The sequence below is a fragment of the Lytechinus pictus genome, chromosome 1 (assembly GCF_037042905.1).
Source record: "Lytechinus pictus isolate F3 Inbred chromosome 1, Lp3.0, whole genome shotgun sequence".
NCBI lineage: Eukaryota > Metazoa > Echinodermata > Echinoidea > Temnopleuroida > Toxopneustidae > Lytechinus > Lytechinus pictus.
The window spans coordinates 29812425-29835037 of record NC_087245.1 but is presented as its reverse complement, the minus strand read 5'-3'; the positions used below and the strand labels follow the sequence as shown (position 1 = coordinate 29835037).

Sequence of the window (22613 nt, the reverse complement as noted above, 5' to 3'; positions counted from 1 at the left end):
GTATCATTGAACATTTGGCCACTCTACAACTGGTAGCAGCGGTGGTCCTGTTGTCTTACCCAGGAAACTCCGAGCCTGCCACGCCCTTTCTTCAAGATTTTTACACCCTAGCATCCTTCGTCAAGTTCAATACTCAATCTATTCAGCTAGTTCCAGCTCTTATTTCTGTGGTAAGCCTTTTGCCTGTATAATCCTGTTATTCTCATCATAGATAGCCTTTACTAGTCACCCTTCTTCATGTTGGTTTTGTAAACTGCTGCTTGATGAAACAGTTATTTTCAGCCTTGCTTCCATTTAAGCTGTGCTACCATAACTTTGAAGTCCTTTCTGAAATGTTTGTAGCTGTTTAGAACTACGTCACATCCTCCTTCATGTGTATATGCTCAACCCTCTCCAGCACTCTGAAATTATTCTGGGATTTTCTAGTCTTAATTGCCTACCCTTTTCAGCAGTGTCAAGTTATTTGATGACATAGGTTTAACCATGTTTGACATTGAATTACCAGAGGCGTTCACAGGAGATGATGGGCAAGATTTTCGACAATGGGTCAGACGGTTTGAAGTCGCCGTAGAGATGGTACCTGATGCGCCTAGCCGTATACATGTCCTCCTTCCCTCGTGTCTAGCAGGTTCCGCCTTGCAAGTTTGGGAGAGCTTTTCAGAATCTAGACAGAAAGACTTCCATGAAGCTAAGACTGTCCTATCTGCGATTTTTGGAAGAGGCAACCCGAACAACTTCCAGACATCCAGCAACTCTACCAACCAGAAACATTTTGATGCGCATTCCAAGAGTGAAGCAACCTTCATCGAACCAGACCACTCCCTTTCATCGCAATCATCACCAGATGAAGAGTCTCGGGTTGCTGCCTTAAGGAATGTAGGTGAAGTGCTCCAGCAAGTCCTCCTTCGTCTAGAGAAACTAGAAGAAAAGCTAGAGAGACTCCAGCACTCACATCAACAACCTCAGCTCAGTTTATCGAGCCCTCTAAGACACCAAGCCAAGAGGAATGCCCCCTCTAACAGACAAGAGCACCAACTCGGGCAACATACACCTACCAATTTTCAGCCTCCTCCAGCAATAGTTTCAGTCATCACACCCATGCTTCCTTCATCAGTCTCTGCAGGTACCCAAACCGATCTGGAGAAAACCACTGACAGCAGACCTATCTCAATCAACCAACGAAGTCCTCATCCAGCTAAGTCCTTCACCAGCCTCGAACTGAAAATTCTCGAACATCAGATGAAAGACAGAGAAATAAGGAAACTGAGAGAGACTGTAACTGATGGACAAAGATTTTCGCCAAAAGAGATTCGTCAATACCACCCACGAGTTAGACGTTACTTATGGCAACTACCTCGTTTCTGCGTTAAAGATGACATCCTCTATCGATCCAAGATGGACAGAAAGAAAGTGAAACAGATCTTCCAAGCGGTCATCCCAAGGAATCTCATTCCAGAGATGTTGCCACTTCTCCATGATCATCAGTCAGCAGAGCACCTTGACATTGATCAGACCCTGGAGAAAGCCAAGTCTGAACTATTCTGGCCATTCATGCACCAAGACATCTTGAACTTTTGCAAGACTTGCAATCTTTGTCATCCCAACCAATACGCAAGCAATGGTAACCAGCCTTCTTCCCGGATCAGCCATTCATCATACCAACCACAGGAAGACTTCAAAGACTGCCGAACCAAGTTATTACACCCAACATCTTGCCAACCAAGGAAAAAATTCAAAGATGGACCAAGTAAGAAAAAGTCCAAGACTGGGAAGAAACAATCCAACTACCAGAAGAAACCCAGGTCTTCCTCGAAAGATATCGACTCAAATGTCTGCATGATTTCCACAGAAGCTGACTCTCGCAATATCAAGTCTACCTCTGGAGATGACTTCAGCATCGTTGAGTCTCCTATAGAAGATGATGCCTCCAACTTCATCCTTCACCAGTCTCCTTTCACCTACAGTAATCACCCTAACTTCAAGACTCCACATTTTTCTCCCCATTCTAGCATTCACCCTCCTTCGTGGATGAATGATCGGAGTACCTTTAACTCTGATTCTTTCATTCTCTCTGAGATCTCCAAAGCAGAGTATCATCCTTCTTCTTGGAAGGGAGGTCAGGGTACCATCAACCCTGGCGCTCACCTCCAAACCTGTACGTCTTCATACACACTCGGTACCAACCCAAGCTGACAGTCATTACGAACTACATGGACTTGCTTCAAGATCTGAAGTATGGCCACAGATGTCAACTACCAATCACTATATTCTCAAATGATGGGCAGAAGACTAGACGAGAAAAAAAGAAGATGGCAATGTTTTGTAAGAAAATATTGAAACTTTTCAGTCTCACATTTTAAGACCAAAAGTCAGAATGATTTTTTTTGTGAAAAGAAAGAAAATAGTCCAAATTATTTTCTTATGTGATAAAATACTATTTTAATAACTTTTAGCAGACTAAACAAATCAAAAGTGAAAACTGGAAAAGCAACAATATTACATAATACTGATTTAAAACAAATAAAATTCAAAAGATTTAAAACAAGAAAAAGTTTTGACTGAAATGTTTCACATTTTCAAATATTTGATAAGTATGTATTTTTCAACTTTTTTAACTTTTCCAAAAGTTATACTTAAAAAACTGGAATTGTTTTTATATCTAAAAAGAAATATGGAAAATGGATGTATAAGTATTCCAAATTCAAAAGGAATTATGTTTTATAGTTATGTTATACCTTGGAAATAAAAGAGAAAAGACTAATTTCTGCAAGACAATCTAGTATCATCAAACAATATTCTGTTTGCACGGAGAGAAATATATTATACTTTCCCTTATTCAAATGGAATACAATTTTTTTTCCATGTTTACCAAAATGCACTTAGTTCCAAATTTGTTACAGAATTTATTTTAACAACTGAAAGAAGAAAAAAAAAAAAGATTTCCATGTGTCAGTTCAAATGGACACAAACTTAAATTTGTATCAAAATCCATTTTTAAAAGTTGTTATATTTCTTTCTGTCGGCAACATGTATATTGAAAAGTGACAAAACAAATCTGATGCCATGTATATATTTATTGACATGAAAGACAAACGGATTATTTGAATGTTCATGAACTTATATTGCAAATGGCAGAAGAACAGCATCTATTGTAAGTTCTTTTATTCACTTCGAATTGATAAGAATATTGTTTTTATTTGTAAGAGGCAAAAAAAAAGGCCCCGATTTGAATGTTTAATTCTAGATATTCTGATTTTGGTTAATCATCATTGATAACCAGTTTTAACTGTTCTACTGACAGATGCAACAACTAAAAATGCAGATATTTATATGTACAAAAATAATGTATAGATTTCCTTCCTCAAAGAAAGTACTCATCCTCATTTTGTAAATCCAAAAGTTTTCAGAAAATTACTTTTGACGATTTTTTTTTTTTGGTATCAATTTGAAACTTATAAAAATGAGGACATTTTTAGTGAAGAAGGAAGCTTATGTAAGAGTTGAATTTTGCCTTATTTAATCTTATTGTTTATTTCACCATTTGCTTTCCATACTTCTCTTCACTTTCTATTTCCATACCATTGTCACACACCTGTTTCTCTCATTCCTTAGTTTCTACATCACATCATTCCATTGCCATTCCAACTCCATACAGCTTCACATGTTTCTATTGTTATTTTCTCATTTACATTCAGAACATTCTTCTTCATTCATATCATCTTACCTCATCCTCATTGGTTCACCTTTCACCCTTGGTTCCTCCACTTTTCTGGGTTCTCCCATTCTCTGTTTCTCCATTGGTTGAATTTATCATGTGACATTATTTTGAATACATTTGAATATATAATTTGTGAAGGCAATGCCTTGTGAGGTCTAGATTGCAGACCAATAAATTAGAGCATCACTGGACTTCATTTTGTCAACATCTTTATTTTGAGTTTAGTTCAGCTTCATTATATTTTAGGTTCTTCTTATTTGGTGCTTCTGGCTGTTTGATATGATTTGAGTTTGCTTGTTTTACGAATGGTTATGTGAGGTGTATCATTGAACATTTGGCCACTCTACACTAATTTTTGGTGAGATTATCAATTTTCACATTTATAACAAATATCCACCAAAAATTGCATAAAATATAATTTATGTATCTTTTTTCTTTTTTTTTTCTTTTTTTTTCAAACCTTTGTTTTTTTCCGATGAACTTTGTCGGGACTCTTTTGCAATCATAAATACATGTAGCATAAAATAAATCTATTTGAACCAACAAAAGTAAAAAATAATCATACATTTATGACTTTTGGTTGAAAAACACAATTTGCATTGACCTTGTACATGGAATCACGTTTTTGAGCAATTTTGGATCCGAACATGCATGTACAAAATGTTGCGTAATTTCGAAACCGCGCACACAGGCATCGCAAAAGTCAGCGAGCAGTGTAGTAAAAAAAAATTCGCGCGAGGGGGGAGTGACGAAATTTCTCGAGGCGGGGGGGGGGGGGAGGGCTCAAATTGACCCCCCCCCCCAGTTTGATAAGGGTTAATATTGCATTAGGGGCCTACAATAGGCCTTAAATGCACACTCAGACCTAACTGATAAACAAAACAAGCATGGTATACAATACATGTTCAGAAGAGTGTGAAATAATTTATATATTTTTTTCTCATATCCAATGTTTTTATTGATAATTATGTTTGGGGTAAGTTGGAACATGTTCCAACTAGCCCCTTAAAATTTGTTCCAACTAACCCCGGAGGCCCATTTGACGTTTATAAGCTTACAGCACAAAAAATTAAGGGACTTCACCATGGCATATTAATAACCTCATTTTGTAGCTTGAAATAAGTGTCTATTATAACCCCAAACTGGCCAACTTGATCTATAAACTTCTCTGAGATAATCAAACATTTCTGAAAGAGAAAAAAATTACTCAGAAGGTAAAAAAACAAAAATTCCTTTCTAACGTCGCCAGGCTTGTTGCACATGTGTTGTCTGTAATATGGTGGATGGCTGTTGATAATGACAATAAATTGAGGGCAGTATTGCAGAAATTTATTTTAAGACGTTAAAGAAAATAACAATGTTTCAACTTACCCCACGTTCCAACTAACCCCGGTCTCCCCTACTGTGAAAAAATTACATTGATTTGATAATTCATGCCAAATAAGCACACATTCTAAGGCATTCTAAGGCAAAATTGCCACTTTTTTAAGTTTCCAAGGGAACAGCACCAAAAAACCCAGATAAGTGGAGAATGCAGGCATAGTCTACTGTTAGACAGCTGGCAGCCGTCTCTTTCGAGGAGTTTTTTAACATGTTAATTTTTTTTATATCTCCTCGTATACAGAAGACTCGCGATTGTGCAGCCGCCATTAGGGGGTAAACAATGCAAAATCCCCCCCCCCCCCCCCGACGGGGCTCATCGATATTTGTCTTTATTTCATTAAAATATATAAAAACTGGGCCAAAACAAAAATTATTATTCCATTTTGGCCTGAAATGCACCAAAACGGGGAAAAAATTAACTTAAAAGGGGAAAAACAGTGACTTACTTCGGCTGTCGCGCAGCTCCCACTTCCCTGGTTTATCCAAACTTAATACATAAACATATGGCCATTTAGTCCCTGTACAGATCGAGTTAGAACTTCGCCTCTGTAATTGGTGAGTGGAGCCAACGGAGTTCAACATCAATTTCGACATTTCTACAAGATCTCGGGGGCAAAATTTCAGTACACGCACAGTGCCACAGGCACAGCCACACAGGTATGGGACGCAATCCCTGGCTCCATGATTATGATAGAGTAAGCACACGTTGTCTTTAGACTTTACTTAAGTGAATGATTTTACTCTCTAGTCTAGGACTTGGGAGTAGGAGCCTCCTGGCTACCCCCCCCCCCCCCCCCGACCATGCGCAACAGAGAACAGATGCCATGCTGGCGGGCGGGTTGTGCTGTGGGACTGTCGCTTTCAGCCGGGGCGGAGCACACGTCCCTGGGACACTACCGTACCGGTAGCTCCCGTAATTTTGTCGGGCGCCGCGCCCAGGCCCGGACGGACCCGAGACAGTGCAGTACCGGGCGATGCGAAATAATGCCTATATAACTATAAGTATAAGTCCCAAAAAGGCTTACAAAGTGCAAGCCCGAGATGGTTAATAGAATGTATATTTTTAAATAAGCTTTATACAATAAATAAATAATGAATAAATACGACTCACATCACAAATTTGGAGACAAAAGAGTCGCTGCCTCGATCGCCGGTCGATTTAGCAAATTGTGTAATGATTCAATGACGTCAGAAGCATCACACATCACGTGACATGCTATCACCCACGTGACAAAACCCACGTGTACTTGTTTACAATTACATTGCAGTATTACCACTGAGACTGAGTGAGAGATGAGATCTGGGATGGCCTAAACAAGTAAAGGATGGATGCATGGATGACCACTTGAAGTTTCTTATTCACTTGGGAGTTGATCTTGACTGTGTCAGCTTGTGTTTGTAATTAACTTGTATTTGTAATTTTAGAAATAAAGTAAGTAGGAGTAGGACATGTATTCCTAAGCTAACCCAGGGAGCTCCGACCAGTGAAGCGGGCCGGAGCCCGGCCAGGACTCGTCCGTGTAATATTATTAGGCAGCAGGTACTCTCCAAAATGGGGTAGAATGGCCAATGGGGTCGCAATAGCACTCCAAATAAAAGGGGTAAATATAAATTGTGCACTTACCTCGATTATATGGATGAAGGTCTATCGTGACACAGAATCTTGACATCGAGGCACAAATTAACTGGACCCAGTCAAAAAAGGAAAAGTTCTGTCTCGTTCGTTCTCCTTCTTTCAAAATTGAAAATAAAATGGCCGATCGATACAGAGATCAAACGCGACATGGAGGTCTAACTTTTCCTTTTTTTGAGGGTCCAGTTTGTGCCTCGATGTCAGCTAGGTTTCTGAAATTCTGTGTCACAACCCAGGTAAAAAAACCAGTTGAAACCAGTTGAAATTTTAACTGGTTTCAACTGGAGTCAACTGGTACCAGTTGAAACCAATTGGCACAACTGGTAAACTCCCACCATGCCAGTATATTCCAGTTGAAACCCATTGTCTCAACTGGACATGCTGAAAACATACAAGTTTATTCCAGTTGAAACCAATTAACTATACTGGTATAAATTAGTACACCAGTTAATACCAGTTAAAACCAATAGGCCTTTCTGGTTTATCTACCAATAGATTCCAGTTTAAAACCCATTAGCCAAACTGGACCATTTGATGCCAGTTGGAACCCATAGAAACCCAATGGGTGTATATACCAGTTAATGCCACCTTAAACCCATAAACCATACTGGTATATCATTAAACCAATTGATACCAGTTAGAACCAACATGCATTACTGGTATACCTACCAGTTGATTCCAGTTAAAACCCATAAACCAAACTGGATCAGAGTGTTCCAGTTGGAACCCATAGACCTCCCATAACCCCACTTGAAACCCATTAACCATACTGGAATATCAAACAAATGGATACCAGTTAGAACCAATATAGGCATTACTGGCATATCTACCAGCTGATTCCAGTTAAAAGCCATAAACCATACTGGAGCAGATTATACCAGTTGGAACCCATAGACCTCCCATAACCCACTTGAAACCCATTAACCATACTGGAATTTCAAACCAATTGATACCAGTTAAACCAGCATACATTACTGGTATACTACCAGTTGATTCCAGTTAAAACCCATAAACCAAACTGGAACATATTTTACCAGTTGGAACCCATAGACCTCCCATAACCCACTTGAAACCCATTAACCATACTGGAATATCAAACCAATTGATACCAGTTAAAATTCAACATACATTACTGGTATACTACCAGTTGATTCCAGTTAAAACCCATAAATCAATTAAACTGGGACATATTTTACCAGTTGGAACCCATAGACCTCCCATAACCCACTTGAAACCCATTTACCATACTGGAATATCAAACCAATTGATACCAGTTAGAACCAATAGGCATTACCAGTATATATCTACCAGCTGATTTCAGTTAAAACCCATAAACCAAACTGGAACAGATTATACCAGTTGGAACCCATAGGCCACCCATAACCCACTTGAAACCCATTAACCATACTGGAATATCAAACCAAATGATACCAGTTAGAACCAATAGGACTTACCAGTTGATTCTAGTAAGAACCCGTATATAATATATACATATATATATATGTATATTAGAGGCATAGTGGTAATGCATTGTATTTATTTCCAACAGAGTTTATATATATATATATATATATATATTATATAATAACTATGTTTTCATACCTTTGTTGTTTTATTTGTCGCTTCTCTTAAACTGACTTTTGAAATATTTTTGTAATTGTTGATATCTGCAGTAATCATTCAAATTTCTTATCCGACAAGTCACTGGCTCAATATAGCTGTAACCCACTTTACATTAATATTTATATTTTTTGTACAGATCATATTACTTCAAAGTCCTCTTATCTTTGTTTTTAATTCCTTTTGAGATAATTCTTTATGATTATCATTCATGAATGTGTTTCCTATAACTATTATTATTGTTACCATCAACAAAGCGTTACTTTTCTTAAAAAAAAGCAAGTATTATTTCATACAATCCACTCTTTAATCTACATGTATTGTTATTCATTCAATATTGGTTAAATATATATTTATGTGAAAATGTTCATTATGTTAAAGGTATATACATTTAGCCTACTCCCAACCTTTGCCCGTTCCTGCTTTTGACATTACTCCCCCCCCCCCCTGTATACTTTTCTTTTTGTATCCCCTTTCCAATATTATACATTAGTATACTTTGTTATTTTTTTGTTGCTTATTTGTTTACTGAAATTTTGCTCTGTACAAATTCATGTAATTCAGCCTTTTACCACAATAAATGCCATGCATTTATCCATCCTATACACAGCTCGATTGAGGATAAGAGGAAAAAAATATCTACATAATAACTAACTTAATTATTCTTTATGTTAATTTTAATATTTCCACCTTGAAAAGTTTCATTAAAGTATGTGGTTCGATATTACCATATAACTTAAATCGAAACATGTTATTCTCAGTGAAATTTTCTAGTTTACATTAAAAAAATTGTTATCCTAGATATTTGTTGCGAGAAAAAAATTTCTTCCTATTTAATCCCTTTTTTCTAATTTAAGTTAAAGAGGACTATTTTACACTATTTTTACAAATCACATAAAAATTAATGTATTTTTCTTTTTTTAACTCACTGATATTTTAAAAATATTTTTGAAGGTGAATATAATAGCTATTTTTTTCTATTTATAACGCGCATATTTATTGCTAGTTTACAACCTTGCCATGTTAAGCAAGGCTATCTTTATCTTTCAAATAAAAAGAAAATAAATAAAATAGAAATAAAGAACAAATATTAAGCTAATTCATTCTTAAACTTTCAAAGAAAAAAAAAAGCTCCAAAAGCAGAGGCAAAAATCGTCATTTCTTGACTGGTTGCCAACCAAAACCAAACAAGAAGAAATTTGTATGTTAAGAAGTTCGTATTTCGTTATTCCTGACTCAGCAGATCTTCCTTCAATCACCGGGCGCGGGCGGGCCTGCGCATGCGCACTGAGTGCCACTGATCGATATCGTCCGTATAATTATGCAAATTAACCAGCGCCGCCAAACGCAAACCGCCAATCTAATTTGAATTTGAAAGAGCCATCTTCGCCGCGCCGTTAATTTGCACCGCACTTTTATCGAGTGCTAGTGCGATAAAGAAGGGTAAAGAAGGCCGTTTTAATAATAATTCAACCACTGAAATCACACGGACCAGATTTGGACAATGACTTGAAAGCTAAGACATTCGCAGTAGGCTCTACAGGTAAGTTAACAATTTTCTATGATTTTCTTTTCGTAGTTTGTTAAATGGCGCGGCTCGCAGCTAGCTGCGGGGCTAGCTGTAACGTTAGAGTTCGTCAGGACATCCTGTTACTGCCCCTCAGCGCTGCCTGCCGGCCGCGACTAGCCGGGCGTGGATGTGTGGCTGCCATGCCGGTGCAAGTCTGCGCACATACATCATATTGACCTTACGATTTGTGTTAAGATTTAACATGAATTTCTTTTTATTTCACAAAATCTTTCAGTTGATATTGTTCCATATATTGTTATAAGTAAATGAGAGAGATATGTGATCGAATGTGAAACTGATTTTCTTGGTCTTGGAAAAAATCTGAGACTCGGCCAGTTATGATTTTCAATTTCAGATTTAACATTATGATAGTGGCCAGCGCCTCGTGTCTGCGCACCAATCACTTTACACACGATTTGAGGATTTTGATGAGATTTTGAAATGCCGAAAATCGAAATTCATTATTTTTTCCACCATTTTAAGAGTCTGATTTTTTCATGAATAGCTGTTTATCACTTTTTGACTGTGTATTTCAGGAGAGAGGGAGACCCAAAACCACCTGGAGTCATACTGAGCCTCGAGGAGGAGATGAAGTCAGTGAACATGACCTGGGGTACCGGGCGGTAGTTTCCAGAAGAAGGCCCAGCTCAGAACCGCCAGGACTCAGGAGTGGAGATCCGAATACTTCGTTGCTGCCCTCCATATGAGGAGGCTGTAAGTTAGGTAATTCAGATGTCAAGTTTTCTTTTGGGGTCTTTGTGTATCTTCTATTATGAGAATTATTGAAAAGAGATGGTGATTTAATGGTTTTAAAGATGTAAAATATGAAATTCTAGCACTTTTTTTAGGCCTAATATGAGTTCGGACACCCTACTTATAATTTTTTTTTGAGGAGCGCGATATTTTTGTACATGACCCAAGCCTAGTTTCACCACAGATTAATTAATAGCTACACAGCTGTTGCATTTACAATTTTAATAACAATCTACAACAATTGAGCATTTTATAAAATTGAGTGTGTCTAGGAAAGCAAATTCGGAGGCATAAGGAGAGCCATTTATTGAGCTCCATGGAATTATAAACATGAAGGACTGATCTCTGCGACATCGATTTCAGAAGTATTCCCAAGACCAAGTGAACTTACTCATTTTTTTAATAAATATGATGATGTGCTGTTTATCATTATAGTTGAATCATTGATTCACAATCCCATGTATTTTTCTTAATGTGCAAATGGAATTTTACAACACTCTGTAGTAACCCTTGCCCGCCTTAGGTGTAGACATGTATTGCTATTCACTGTAATATAGACGTATTTTTATTCACTGTTCACTGTACTGATTATTTTTCTCTCCATTGTTTAAAAAAAAACTATTCAGATACATCGCATCTACCAGCAAAGAACGTGTGCCAGTACAGGGAAGGAATGTACCTGTCGCACGTGAACTCTTCAGAGGCAGTGAGGACAACAAGATCTGCAAGCAAGTGATCCTTTTTGTAAGAAAATTTCCAATTTGTACATTTCACAATTAATTTTTTTTAAAGCCTTTGTACACATTTAGAGTATCAAGGCTTACAAAATGTAAAAATTAAATGTTTGCCCAAAAATCATTATGGGAAAGGTGGATTTCCGAGGAAAAATCAAATCTATCTTTGTTTACACAGTTGTACGAGCAACCTTATAGGAGGCTTGTCTAGGCTCCGTGATGAAAATACAATGTAAAAATTGATTCACAATCCCATGTATTTTTCTTAAAGTGCAAATGGAATTTTACAACACTCTGTAGTAACCCTTGCCCGCCTTAGGTGTAGACATGTATTGCTATTCACTGTAATATATACGTATTTGTTATTCGCTGTTGTTCACTGTACTGATTATTTTTCTCTCCATTGTTTTTGAAAAAAATTCTTCAGATACATCGCATCTACCAGCAAAGAATGTGTGCCAGTAGAGGAAAGGAATGTACCTGTCGCACGTGAACTCTTCAGAGGCAGTGAGGACAAGATCTGCAAGCAAGTGATCCTTTTTGTAAGAAAATTTCCAATTTGTACATTTTACAATTAATTTTTTTTTAAGCCTTTGTACACATTTAGAGTATCAAGGCTTACAAAATGTAAAAATTTAATGTTTGCCCAAAAATCATTATGGGAAAGGTGGATTTCCGAGGGAAATCTATCTTTGTTTACACAGTTGTACGAGCAACCTTATAGGATGTAAAATGATAAAATTATCTTCATGGAGTCCTCTAGGCTAGCCAGTGACATGGGCCCATGCCCATCAATTTTAATTCATGCTTTTGCATAACCAAATGGCGTGAATTTGGAACTGGAAGTATAATTTCAGATTGACCTCCGAAATGAAACGTGCACAATTAGTCTGAACTAAAATAACATTTCCTGAATTTTTTCTTAAATCTGGAGGCTGAAGTATTTTTTTATCTTTGAAATTAAATTGGTTCTCATTGTTTTTTACCTCTGACTTACCAGTATGTGTGGGGGTACCGTAGAAGTAGAATTAAAGGGATGGTCCAGGCTGGAAACATATCTCAATAAATAGAGTAAAATTCACAGAGCAAAATGCTGAAAACTTGATCAAAATTTGATAACTAATTAAGGTTTTGAATTTTAAAGATTTGCATTATTCCGGTGAAATAGTTCTAGGCATGTCTTTATGAATATTCATTAGGTTGGCTGATGATGTCATATCCCAATTGCCCTTTTGTATTTTATTATATGAGATTAGGTTTATTAAGATATTTTTAACCAAGAACTATTGACAATTGGATTGACAACTGATTAGGTGCATTAGTTATTGACGCAACTTATTTCATTACAATGGAGACGCATCATTTACACATGTATGAAAAAATCAAACATTTATGATTTCATCTAATAACATAAAAAAAGGAAAGTGGAGATGTGACATCAGCCCACCTAATGAATATTCATGACGAAGTGCATACAACTGTTTTCACAAAATATTGATAAACTTTAAAATTCAATAACTTCTTGTTATCCTATTTTGATGAAATTTTCATCATTTTGCTCTGTGAATTTTACTCAAGTATTATTTAGATGTAAATATTTTCGGCCCGGACCATCCCTTTAATCCTCGGATAAAATTTAGTATTTCATTTTTTTTTTTTTTTTTGCTTTGTCTTGCGTTTTTAAACATGTTCTGGGAACTGCTTTTTGAAAGTTGTCAGCATTAACAAGTTGTCTTTTTCCGACAGTTACCATAGTAACAGTCAGAGGCCAGTGCTTCTCAGCCAATCAAAAGCAATGATTTCACTGAAATAGTCGGCACTGACAATCATGAAATACCCATCAGATGTTAGCAGATAATGTGCAACATAGACTCCTAGATACATATATGCAAACATACATAGTCTAAGTCTTTATTATTAAAATAAATGTATAGGTATAAGGTCGAGGCAATTTCATCTCTGCGATGTCAATTTCAGAAGTATTCCCAAGACCATGTGAACTTACTATACATGTTGTAATAAAAATGATGATGTGCTGTCTATCATTTATAATTGAATCATTGAAATATGGAACTTACGAGAAGTTTCACTATCCCATGTATTTTCTTTATGTGCAGATATAATTTTACACCACTGAAATTTTGTATTACGGTATTCACTGTACTTATTATTTTTCATTCCATTGGTTTTTTTTTCTAATCTTCAGATACATCGCATCTACCAGCAAAGATCAAGTGCCACTACAAGAAAGGAAGGTACCTGTTTCACGTTTCCTCTTCAGAGCCAGTGAGGGCCCCAAGATCTCAATAAATAATAATTAAAAAAAGACTCCTTTATCATTCCTTTAAAAATAGTACATATTATTTATTGAAGGTAAATGCTTAGATGCATTATATTCGAATTTTGTCTCCAAGCTAGCATGTAAAAATTGGATTGACTACATATTTACTGTGTAAGTTAATGATCTTTGTTGACACATAAAACAAGAATTATACACAGCATGTTACAGTTTGTAACATAATTTTCTTTCATTAAATTCCTAGTTTAAATACCATATAGATGTTTTTTGTGACTTTTGTCATTCTCTGATGTTTTTTGGTACAGATTTCAAGAGACTGAGGGATTGATTTACCAGAGCAAGTTTACAGTCCAATCCTGTTATATTGTGCATGTGGAAATTAACAAGGTTTCAATACAATGCTACAAATTTACCTTGATTCATTTCATCAGTCCTATGTGCAAGGATAATTATTTCACTTGTCCATGCACATTGTTATAACAGGAGTGGACATTCAATGTAAAGATAATTGAAGATAATTTATAATTGAAATAACCGCCTGAGAGGGGGGGGGGGGGATGTTGGTACCAATATTCTAATGTGTGTGTGCGCAAGGAAAACGAAGGAGTGATTATATGAGAAGAGTAAAAGATCGGGAATGTACATATCCACATGATTCATTTTTGTTTATGCTATACATTGCAGGGTGTTTCTAACTGGTACCACTTGACAATTTATGTTTCCAACTGGTCCTAACTGGTGCTTCCAACTTGTTCTAACTGGCACCAGTTGACAACTGGTGTTTCCAACTGGTTTTAACTGGCACCAGTTGACAACTCATGTTTCCAACTGGTCCTAACTGGCACCAGTTGACAATTGGTGTTTCCAACTGGTTTTAACTGGCACCAGTTGACACCTCATGTTTCCAACTGGTCCTAACTGGCACCAGTTGACAATTTGTGTTTCCAACTGGTTTTAACTGGCACCAGTTGACAACTCATGTTTCCAACTGGTCCTAACTGGCACCAGTTTACAATTGGTGTTTCCAACTGGTTTCAACTGGCACCAGTTGACAACTCATGTTTCCAACTGGTCCTAACTGGTACCAGTTAGGACCAGTTGTCAACTGGTACCAGTTGCTAACTGGTACCAGTTAGGACCAGTTGCCAACTGGTATTTCCAACTGGTACCAGTTACAATTTGTCAACTGGATTCCAGTTGATTCCAGTTGATTCCAGTATTGGAATCAACTGGAATCCAGTTGATTCCAGTATTCCAATTTCCATATTGAATCCAGTTCGCTAACTGGAATCAACTGGTACCAGTACCAGTTGGATGAACTGGTCCTTAACTGGTTTTTTGACCTGGGAATACAATAGTCAATAGACCTTCATCCATAAGACCATAATCGAGGTGAGTGCATAATTTATTTTTACCCCTTTAATTTGGAGTGCTATTGCGACCCCATTGGCCATTCTACCCCATTTTGGAGAGTACCCATGTCTGCCTAGTATTACACGGACGAGTCCTGGGCCCTGCATGGCCCGCTCCCTGGGTTAGTAAAATCCAGTACTCAAAGACAAAGTCAAAACTTTTAGTTTAATAATATGAAAAGTAAATTCTCTCAGCTCTCCAAGCGCTTACAAAAAACATACATACATCTTGTATTATAATGTTAAGTGAGAACGATGAATTGTATGCGAGTTGGTAGTGGGACAAGTTTTTTGTTAATTATTGGGCAATATGCAAGGTTGTAGGTTATTTTGAAGAGCATAGAGAGACGTGTGATCTTTCTTCGCTGCTGAAGAGTCTACCAGCCAAGGCAAGGGTCATGATCATCTCACTAGTTAGTTTTGTGGTACCTGTTGATAACAAAACGTGCAGCACATCTCTCTACAGACTCCAGCTTATCAATTTGTTTCTTTGTAGGAGGATCCCAAACGAAGGAGGCTTACTCAAGCACAGGTCTCACAAAAAGGCTTTATTAGCTCTCTCCTTGATCTGTTGTAGAGCTTATTTTTAGATTTCTTCAAAGGAAGCTAAGGGTTTTGCTGGCTTTACTGCAGATCCCACTGATATGACTGTCCCAGCCCATGTTTTGTTGGATAGTGACACAAAGGTACTTTGCAGCAGTCACCTTTTCCAGCATGTGACCATGCAGGTGGAAAGATGGGTCAAGATCGAGGCTGTCTGCTCCTGGTGAGAGACAGTGATGAGCACTTAGTAGGGTCGAACATCATGTCCCAGCTGTTCTCCCAGTCACTATTAGATATTGAAGGTCTTGCTGTAGGATGTTATTGAGAAAATAAATATGTTTTCATAATTTTTAGCTAATTTTTTAATACTCGTATTGAAGAACATCAAAGGATATTGATAGGGAGACTGTTCGAGATGCGCTATGCCTAGCCTGGGACCAGTGCACCTTTCTTGGAGGGAAGTTCACCCTTACAAAATGTTTAAATGATTTTGTCATAGGGTCTAAAACTCTAAAAGGCAGTGTACAAATAATACAGCCAGCCCGTGTGCACCACATATGGGTGTCTTTACTACAAAATTGCAAAATAGCCCATTTAGCCACACACATTGCTTGGTATGTATATACGAACAGTTCAACACTTACAGTTCAATGAAATGAGCACGTTAATTGCATGCCAATTAAAATTGCACTCATCCAGGCTGGATTGTTGGTCCCCGGAGCTTATCCACACTCAGCTCAAAGCCAGGGGAAGTTCACCCTATGACAATTTAAAAAGTTTTTTTTAATTTTTTTTTTTTATAATAAAACCAGCAAAATTAGAGATTTTGATTGGTGAAGATTTGATGAAAACAAATTGCTGCAACAATGATATTTTTGCCATTCATATTCCTTTTTCTTAATGTCTTTGTAAATGTAATAATAAATTACAATTATTCACAACATTGATCTGGTTTATATTTTTATAGGACTTACATATTATTTGATTTGTCTTGCTATTAAAATTTTTTTTTATATACATATTTTTCTAGTTTTAAATATGCTGGACTTTTAATCATGATATTTTGAGTGTAAATGTTTCGCAACTTTGCTGATTTAATTTTGAAAATGATAGTTTTACAATGTTATTTCAATCGATTTTGATCTTTTTTGAGATTGTCCAAAATGATTTTTTCTGGCTTTATTTGTTGACTATTTGTCTAGCACTAGAATTGTGATATAATGTAATCTTTTAATAATATACATGTACATTTTTACTTTGTAAATATGATAATATGAGTCTTCGGACTTTTGTCATGTACCATTTTCACAATAAAACCAGAATTGAATTGAAAATTGAATTGAATTATTATTACTTCCTCTTCGCATTATTCCTCTCATTTTCTTGCACATTGAAAATGTTGTGTGAAGTGTATTCTAAATTTTATGTATAATTCTTTATTATGATAAGTTATGCTCTTTATCATAGCCCTGGTATTTTTTAAGATGAGGCCAGCATACCATCTCATGGACAAAGGCAAGGCTAGGGAAGGCCTACAGTGGTGTGGCTTTCCTGTTTTTCTTTCTCCTGATCATTTTAACTTTTTTCTGACAACGTTGTATCACCTTATCAGTGTTATTTAATAGATCTACTTTTCTTTCTCAGTGTCCAGCCTCGGATTGTGCAAGATGGCATCATCGCAGACAGGAATGGCTAGTGAGAATTTAAATATCTTTCGTTTGATGTCATGGAACATTGACGGACTGGATGAGAGGAACATCGAGGAGAGAACGATGGCAGCTTGTGATACCATAATGAAGTAAGGACTTTGTATCAAATGACAATACCAGGGGGAAAGGAGGCACTTGACTACAAGTAGGCTTACATTTGGGGCTCATGTTGCAGAAATGATTGTACAGTATCTATAGGCATAAACTGCTGTTTTTTCCACAGAATTCCTATTTAACGATTCATCAATTCTCTATTGGTCAAATTTAAAGCAATTATTGTTTGACAGAAATAGAGGTCTCTTCTTGGGGTTTATGTAGGTAAGTGTAACCATAACATAATTCAGCAGAACAATCTATGGTACAGAGACTGAAGCATTTGGTTTATATTATTGTTAGCTGTGATCACATTTTGATACTCTTTATTTATTAACCCATGGTGAAAAAAGTTTTTTTTTACAAAAGTAAACATACTTTATTTTCACATTTGCTCATAAATTATAGTCTTAGTCTAAGAGACGCTAGCAGGCTGAAAGTGCCTGAGGCTGAGATGGAGTACGCCTTGCTGGGACAGTGAATTGCTGGCTAGATGTTACAGTTATTCTGAGTTATTTTTGTAATTTGGGGGTCAGCAGATAATAATCCTCTCTTGTGAAAACAAATGGAATATGTCTCTAAAACATATTCAATTTGCTACTTTTGCATTCTATATTCAGATCTTTCTACCCCCCCCCCCTACCTTTCCAGTGCCTAAGATTCAGATTTAGATAATCATATTATTGTTTCTTACACATACATTAGCAGATGGCATATCCCTTTGGGCTTCAGATGTAGGAGTATTATAAAATAAGAGTAAAATATCTTTGATTGAAGCAATTAAGGATGGTTATTGTGTTCATTATTCTATCTTCAGGTTAGCTCCAGATGTAGTCTTCCTCCAAGAGGTGGTTCCTTCGACTAACATAATCCTCAAGGCAAGACTGTCTTCCAAGTATTCGATCTATGAAGGCAACCAAGTTAGTTACTTCACCTGTACGCTAGTGAAGAAATCAACGGAGTGCCGCATCACCAAGAGCTTGGTCCAACCTTTTGTGAACTCCCAGATGGGTAGAAACCTACTGATGGTCAATGTAAGTCTGACAAAGATGTAACATGGAGATTCTTTAATAAATGGACGCAAATCTCTGATGGCAGTTTACCAAGGATGCACTGCTTGCGGTAAGAATGGCATGCCTGATGATTGCCTTTGAAGATGAAAATTTGGTTCATGAGTATAGTGCCTCAGTCTAGAATATCCTAGAATATTTCATTTTTCTCATCAGCATTTACTGTAGCAGTCACTATAGGATTGAGACTGTCATTATCTAATTTGATAGGTGAAATGTCAGAACATCGTTATGGTCATTGCCACAGTGCCTGCTGTCTAATGAGCAAGCTATGAAGCACATTATTATAAGACATGGGTCAGGTTGTCTGTGTCTTTGTTGGAGTCTAATTTGTCTTTTACTGAGGATGCCATAACATGAACTGATGAACTGTTCATGATGGTGACCAGGGTCTATTTACTGATCGAATAATTTGCTAATTTATTCTTCAATCTTGACACCTGCAATCAATTAATCAATAAGAGGACACAAGTTAAAATTTTCCACCAAACAATTAAATCTAGACAAGAACTTTGGAGAATATCGGACTAGAACTGGCTGCCAGCTTGAATAGTGGAAGCCAAATCAGTGAAAAGGTTTAAGGATCTGTGGGACAAGTTGGTGGGGGAAAGATTTGAAACCTCTGTTCCTCAACGCATACATGTGAAGCTCTAAAGTTGAAACTGCACGGATAAATAGTCAATAGCTGGAATATGGGGTGGAAAATCTGCAGGAGAAATGAGATGTGATATAATGAGTGATAGATTGATTTATTGATTGTGCATTGTAATTGATCATTTATTTCCTTTCAGGCGTGTTACAAGAACATATACATATCACTCCTGAACACACATCTTGAGAGCACTGCCCCAGCACAGGCTGAGCGTCTGGCACAGTTCCAGCAGGCTTTAGGAGAGATGCAGATCAAGGACCCCGACAGAGCAGTCATCTTTGGAGGGGATACTAATCTCAGAGATAAAGAGGTTTGAAAATTTGTTTTTCTTTTCATTTTATTTGGTCTTTTTTCCATGGTAATGAGACACTTGCTCCTGCAACAATTGTTCTGGCAACAATTGCTCCTCTGCTTGTCCCTCTTAAAATATAATGTCAAGGTAATGATTGCGATAGGGTTTTTGGTTCAGAATGAGGATTAAGGTCAAAGTAAGGTTTGAAGATCAACAAGTGAAACCTTACTGAAAACAGGTAAAATTTGTTGATTGTGAAAAAATAATGTTTCCTCATGTCATCATGCCAATCGGAGGAACCTTGTGGAGAGCTATACCCATTTTAGCCATAACCCACTTGGTCTAATACCACTTGGTCTACCTGATTGGATGAACTGTTTATCAACCGAATTGTTATTTGACAAAGTGCAAATTAGACTATATATCTCGGATATGACAGCCCAAGTAAGTATTAGACCATACAACAGTTAGACTAAGTGGCAATTAGACCAAATGGGTTAAGTCCTCTGAGTTGTGATATTGAACACTCCTGTAGAGCAAGTGGATATGTCATCAAATCTAATCACAGACATTCTAAAACTTGTCTTTTCGCCTCGAAATCTCTTATGGATTCATATTTTCAACTTCCATTTTGCTTCCAAACGGATATTTAAAGACTTACCTGGATGTGGAGGTAGAATTTGGCAAAAGCTAAAACTTTCATTGATATGATCAAACTTTTTGGTAGAGACTTGTTAATTATATTTGTTCTTTCTTCGTTATAGATTGCCAGCATGGGTGGAGTGCCTAAAGGAATCATAGACTTATGGGAAGCCTGCGGAGCTGATCCTAAGACAAAGTTCACCTGGGACACCACCACCAATGACAATCTGGATTGGGAATCGGGACGTTACAAACCCAAAATCCGCTTTGATCGCCTCTACCTACGACCCGCAGCGGGGCACTGTACGAACTTGAGCATAAGTTCTTTCACACTGATCGGCAATGACAGACTGCCGGGCTGTCGACGGTTCCCTAGTGACCACTACGGGATTGTGTGTGACTTTGATATTTTGCCTGGAGAAATGTGACTTGGGTGATATTCAACGCTGGAAGATTGCTCCATCACTTGCTCAATGTGACCTTGACAGACTGCCTAGATCACCTTTGCTGATCGTTCAAGCATCGTCTCCGTGCAAGATTATATTTTCAAGTATTCAGATGATTGGTTTTATTTTTTCCTGGGTCATAGGAAAGTCTGAACTAAACTTTATATTTTTTATACTTTCCGCCCATGGTGCTGTATGCTGTATAAATAATTCACTTTCAGTAATCCACATGGTTGTTTTGGGTTTTTTTTTTCCAATATTCACTGAAGTTGTCTGCTACATGTGTAATGTAAAATAAGGAGTATATTCATGTTAACTTCTTTTACCAATTTAATTTACTGATACTTAATCAGTAGACACATAATTACTAAGTTTTCATAGTAAACTATATTAGAAAAACCACTTGTCACTGTCAGTCATTGATGTTTTACTTATATTTAAGAATACAAGGCTACAGTACACAATCTTGTTGTTACTTTTAGAACCGATTTAATACAAAGTAGTTCACCCATGGACCCAAACCTTGTACCAGTACACTTTTGGACATCCCCGAGTATTGTAACTTTGCCGTTCATTATATCTACCATGGAAACCTTGCTTGTGATATGCTGATGAGCCGTTACATGGCGGTTGTAATCATGGCAAATTTACAATAGGTGTAACACTTAACCACTTACCACATTCTCAAATTAGTAAATTGCAGAAGTTGCAAAATGCAGCTGCGCGTATTGTAACTTTGTCCACATCATCCCTTTACTGAAAAGTCTTCACTGGTTTCCCCTCAAGGAACACATATCTTTCATATTGTCAATGGAACTTCCCCCAGTTACAATAAGTCTTTGATACATAACTTCCATCCCTCAAGACCCCTAAGATCCTTAACATCTAATCTTTTACAGGTTCCAGTTTCTAATAAATTATGGGTGAACAGGCCCTTCCTCATGCAGGGCCGACCCTGTGTAATTCTCTCTCAAAGTTTGAAAACCCAGACATCTGTAACCATCTTCAGGGGCAACCTGAAAACATACCTGTTTAAAAGTGCTTTTTGACAGACATCGGCTTATTGTTTTCATTGTTAAAGTTCGAAAATGTATTGAATGTTAAGTTTGATTTTTTTCTCCCTTTCTCTAATGCTCAAGTGCCTGGAGCATCTAAGTATTAAAACGTGCACTATACAAGTCTTATGTATTATTTTTTATTATTTTATGAAACGGGGGCCCTGAACCAAGAAGCATTCAGCGCTCAAGATTAGATTTTGCAAAAGCCTCTTGCACATTCCAGGTCTGTAGGGACCCTGTTGCATATAACTATTCAAAGATGGCAACTATTAAGCTTTTTTAATGGTATTAGCCATGGAGACATAGAAATTGATTGGAACATTGGCGGGGTGTCATTGACAGCATGCAGTAGACTGCAGAAGTCGACCTCCCCGAGTAGAATAATCGCCTATCTCGAAGCTTTATTTCAGACCAGAATATTAAAAACATTATGCAGCTTACATCTTAGAAAAAATTTCTCTGGTCCCAAGGGATTCAACTTGGGCACCTGTACATGTAGATACAAATAATTATTATATCCTACATGAATTAAATCCTGTATGCTGATTGGTTTAAATAGCATCATGTGACCAAACATATTCTCACTATTTCGCGATGATGTCGAAAATGTGCTAAATAGTAATGCCAGTCCAACCTCGGATGAATAATTCCCGCTATACTTACTCAAAGCCTGGTATATTTGTATATTATTTGTTTGGCGTCACCTGCATATGCCTGGGAGGCGAAAAGCAAACTGAATCACAATGACCCGCAGGTCTCTCCTCCCGATATAACTGATAGGGGGGAGTGCAGGTGGACCACTACACCGGGGTTTCCCCCTTCTCTCATACGTATAGTGCAGTGGGTTCTTAATTGCTAGTTTTATGTGACAGGTCCCAATTACTGAAATTCACTTTAACATCTGCCAGGTCAAATCTGTAGAACTACAGATATTTTCTCAGCTTCCTTAAATTTGACTTAAAAGAAATAAATGTTTTGCATGATCA

General features: G+C 37.2%; 2 protein-coding genes and 1 long non-coding RNA gene across 5 annotated transcripts in view; 2 read left to right on the top strand and 1 right to left on the bottom strand.

The window, feature by feature from the left end:
* Positions 1 to 6485, bottom strand: part of LOC129260763 (translocator protein-like) — a 16346-nt gene extending 9861 nt beyond the window's left edge. Inside the window, exon 1 of the mRNA XM_054898728.2 lies at positions 6213 to 6485. The gene's annotated coding sequence lies outside the window, so the exon portion shown is untranslated. The remainder of the gene's footprint in view (positions 1 to 6212) is intronic.
* LOC129260738 (tyrosyl-DNA phosphodiesterase 2-like) lies at positions 6301 to 22613 on the top strand. 3 transcript variants are annotated; one of them, XR_010293690.1, is made up of 6 exons: positions 6301 to 6533; positions 17310 to 17463; positions 18285 to 18501; positions 19329 to 19499; positions 20246 to 22116; positions 22357 to 22613. XR_010293690.1 is itself a non-coding variant. In XM_054898697.2 (5 exons), coding segments are annotated over exons 1-5 (849 nt in total). In that variant the 5' UTR covers positions 6331 to 6532; the 3' UTR covers positions 20552 to 22613. The 3 variants fall into 3 exon arrangements, 2 of the variants coding, with proteins under 2 accessions (XP_054754672.2, XP_063956070.1); XM_054898697.2 differs by having other exon boundaries at positions 6331 to 6533; positions 20246 to 22613; XM_064100000.1 differs by having other exon boundaries at positions 6342 to 6499; positions 20246 to 22613.
* LOC135154260 (uncharacterized) lies at positions 9761 to 13707 on the top strand. Its single transcript, XR_010293694.1, has 5 exons — positions 9761 to 9897; positions 10461 to 10647; positions 11304 to 11421; positions 11839 to 11953; positions 13618 to 13707. It is a non-coding gene; the product is annotated as an uncharacterized LOC135154260 (long non-coding RNA).

Bases quoted from the DNA above. Each gene is read 5' to 3' on its own strand.
- LOC129260738 (XM_054898697.2), top strand. The intron at 17,464-18,284 runs GTAAGGACTTTG...TTCTATCTTCAG, and splicing joins GCTTGTGATACCATAATGAA to GTTAGCTCCAGATGTAGTCT. The intron at 18,502-19,328 runs GTAAGTCTGACA...ATTTCCTTTCAG, and splicing joins GAAACCTACTGATGGTCAAT to GCGTGTTACAAGAACATATA.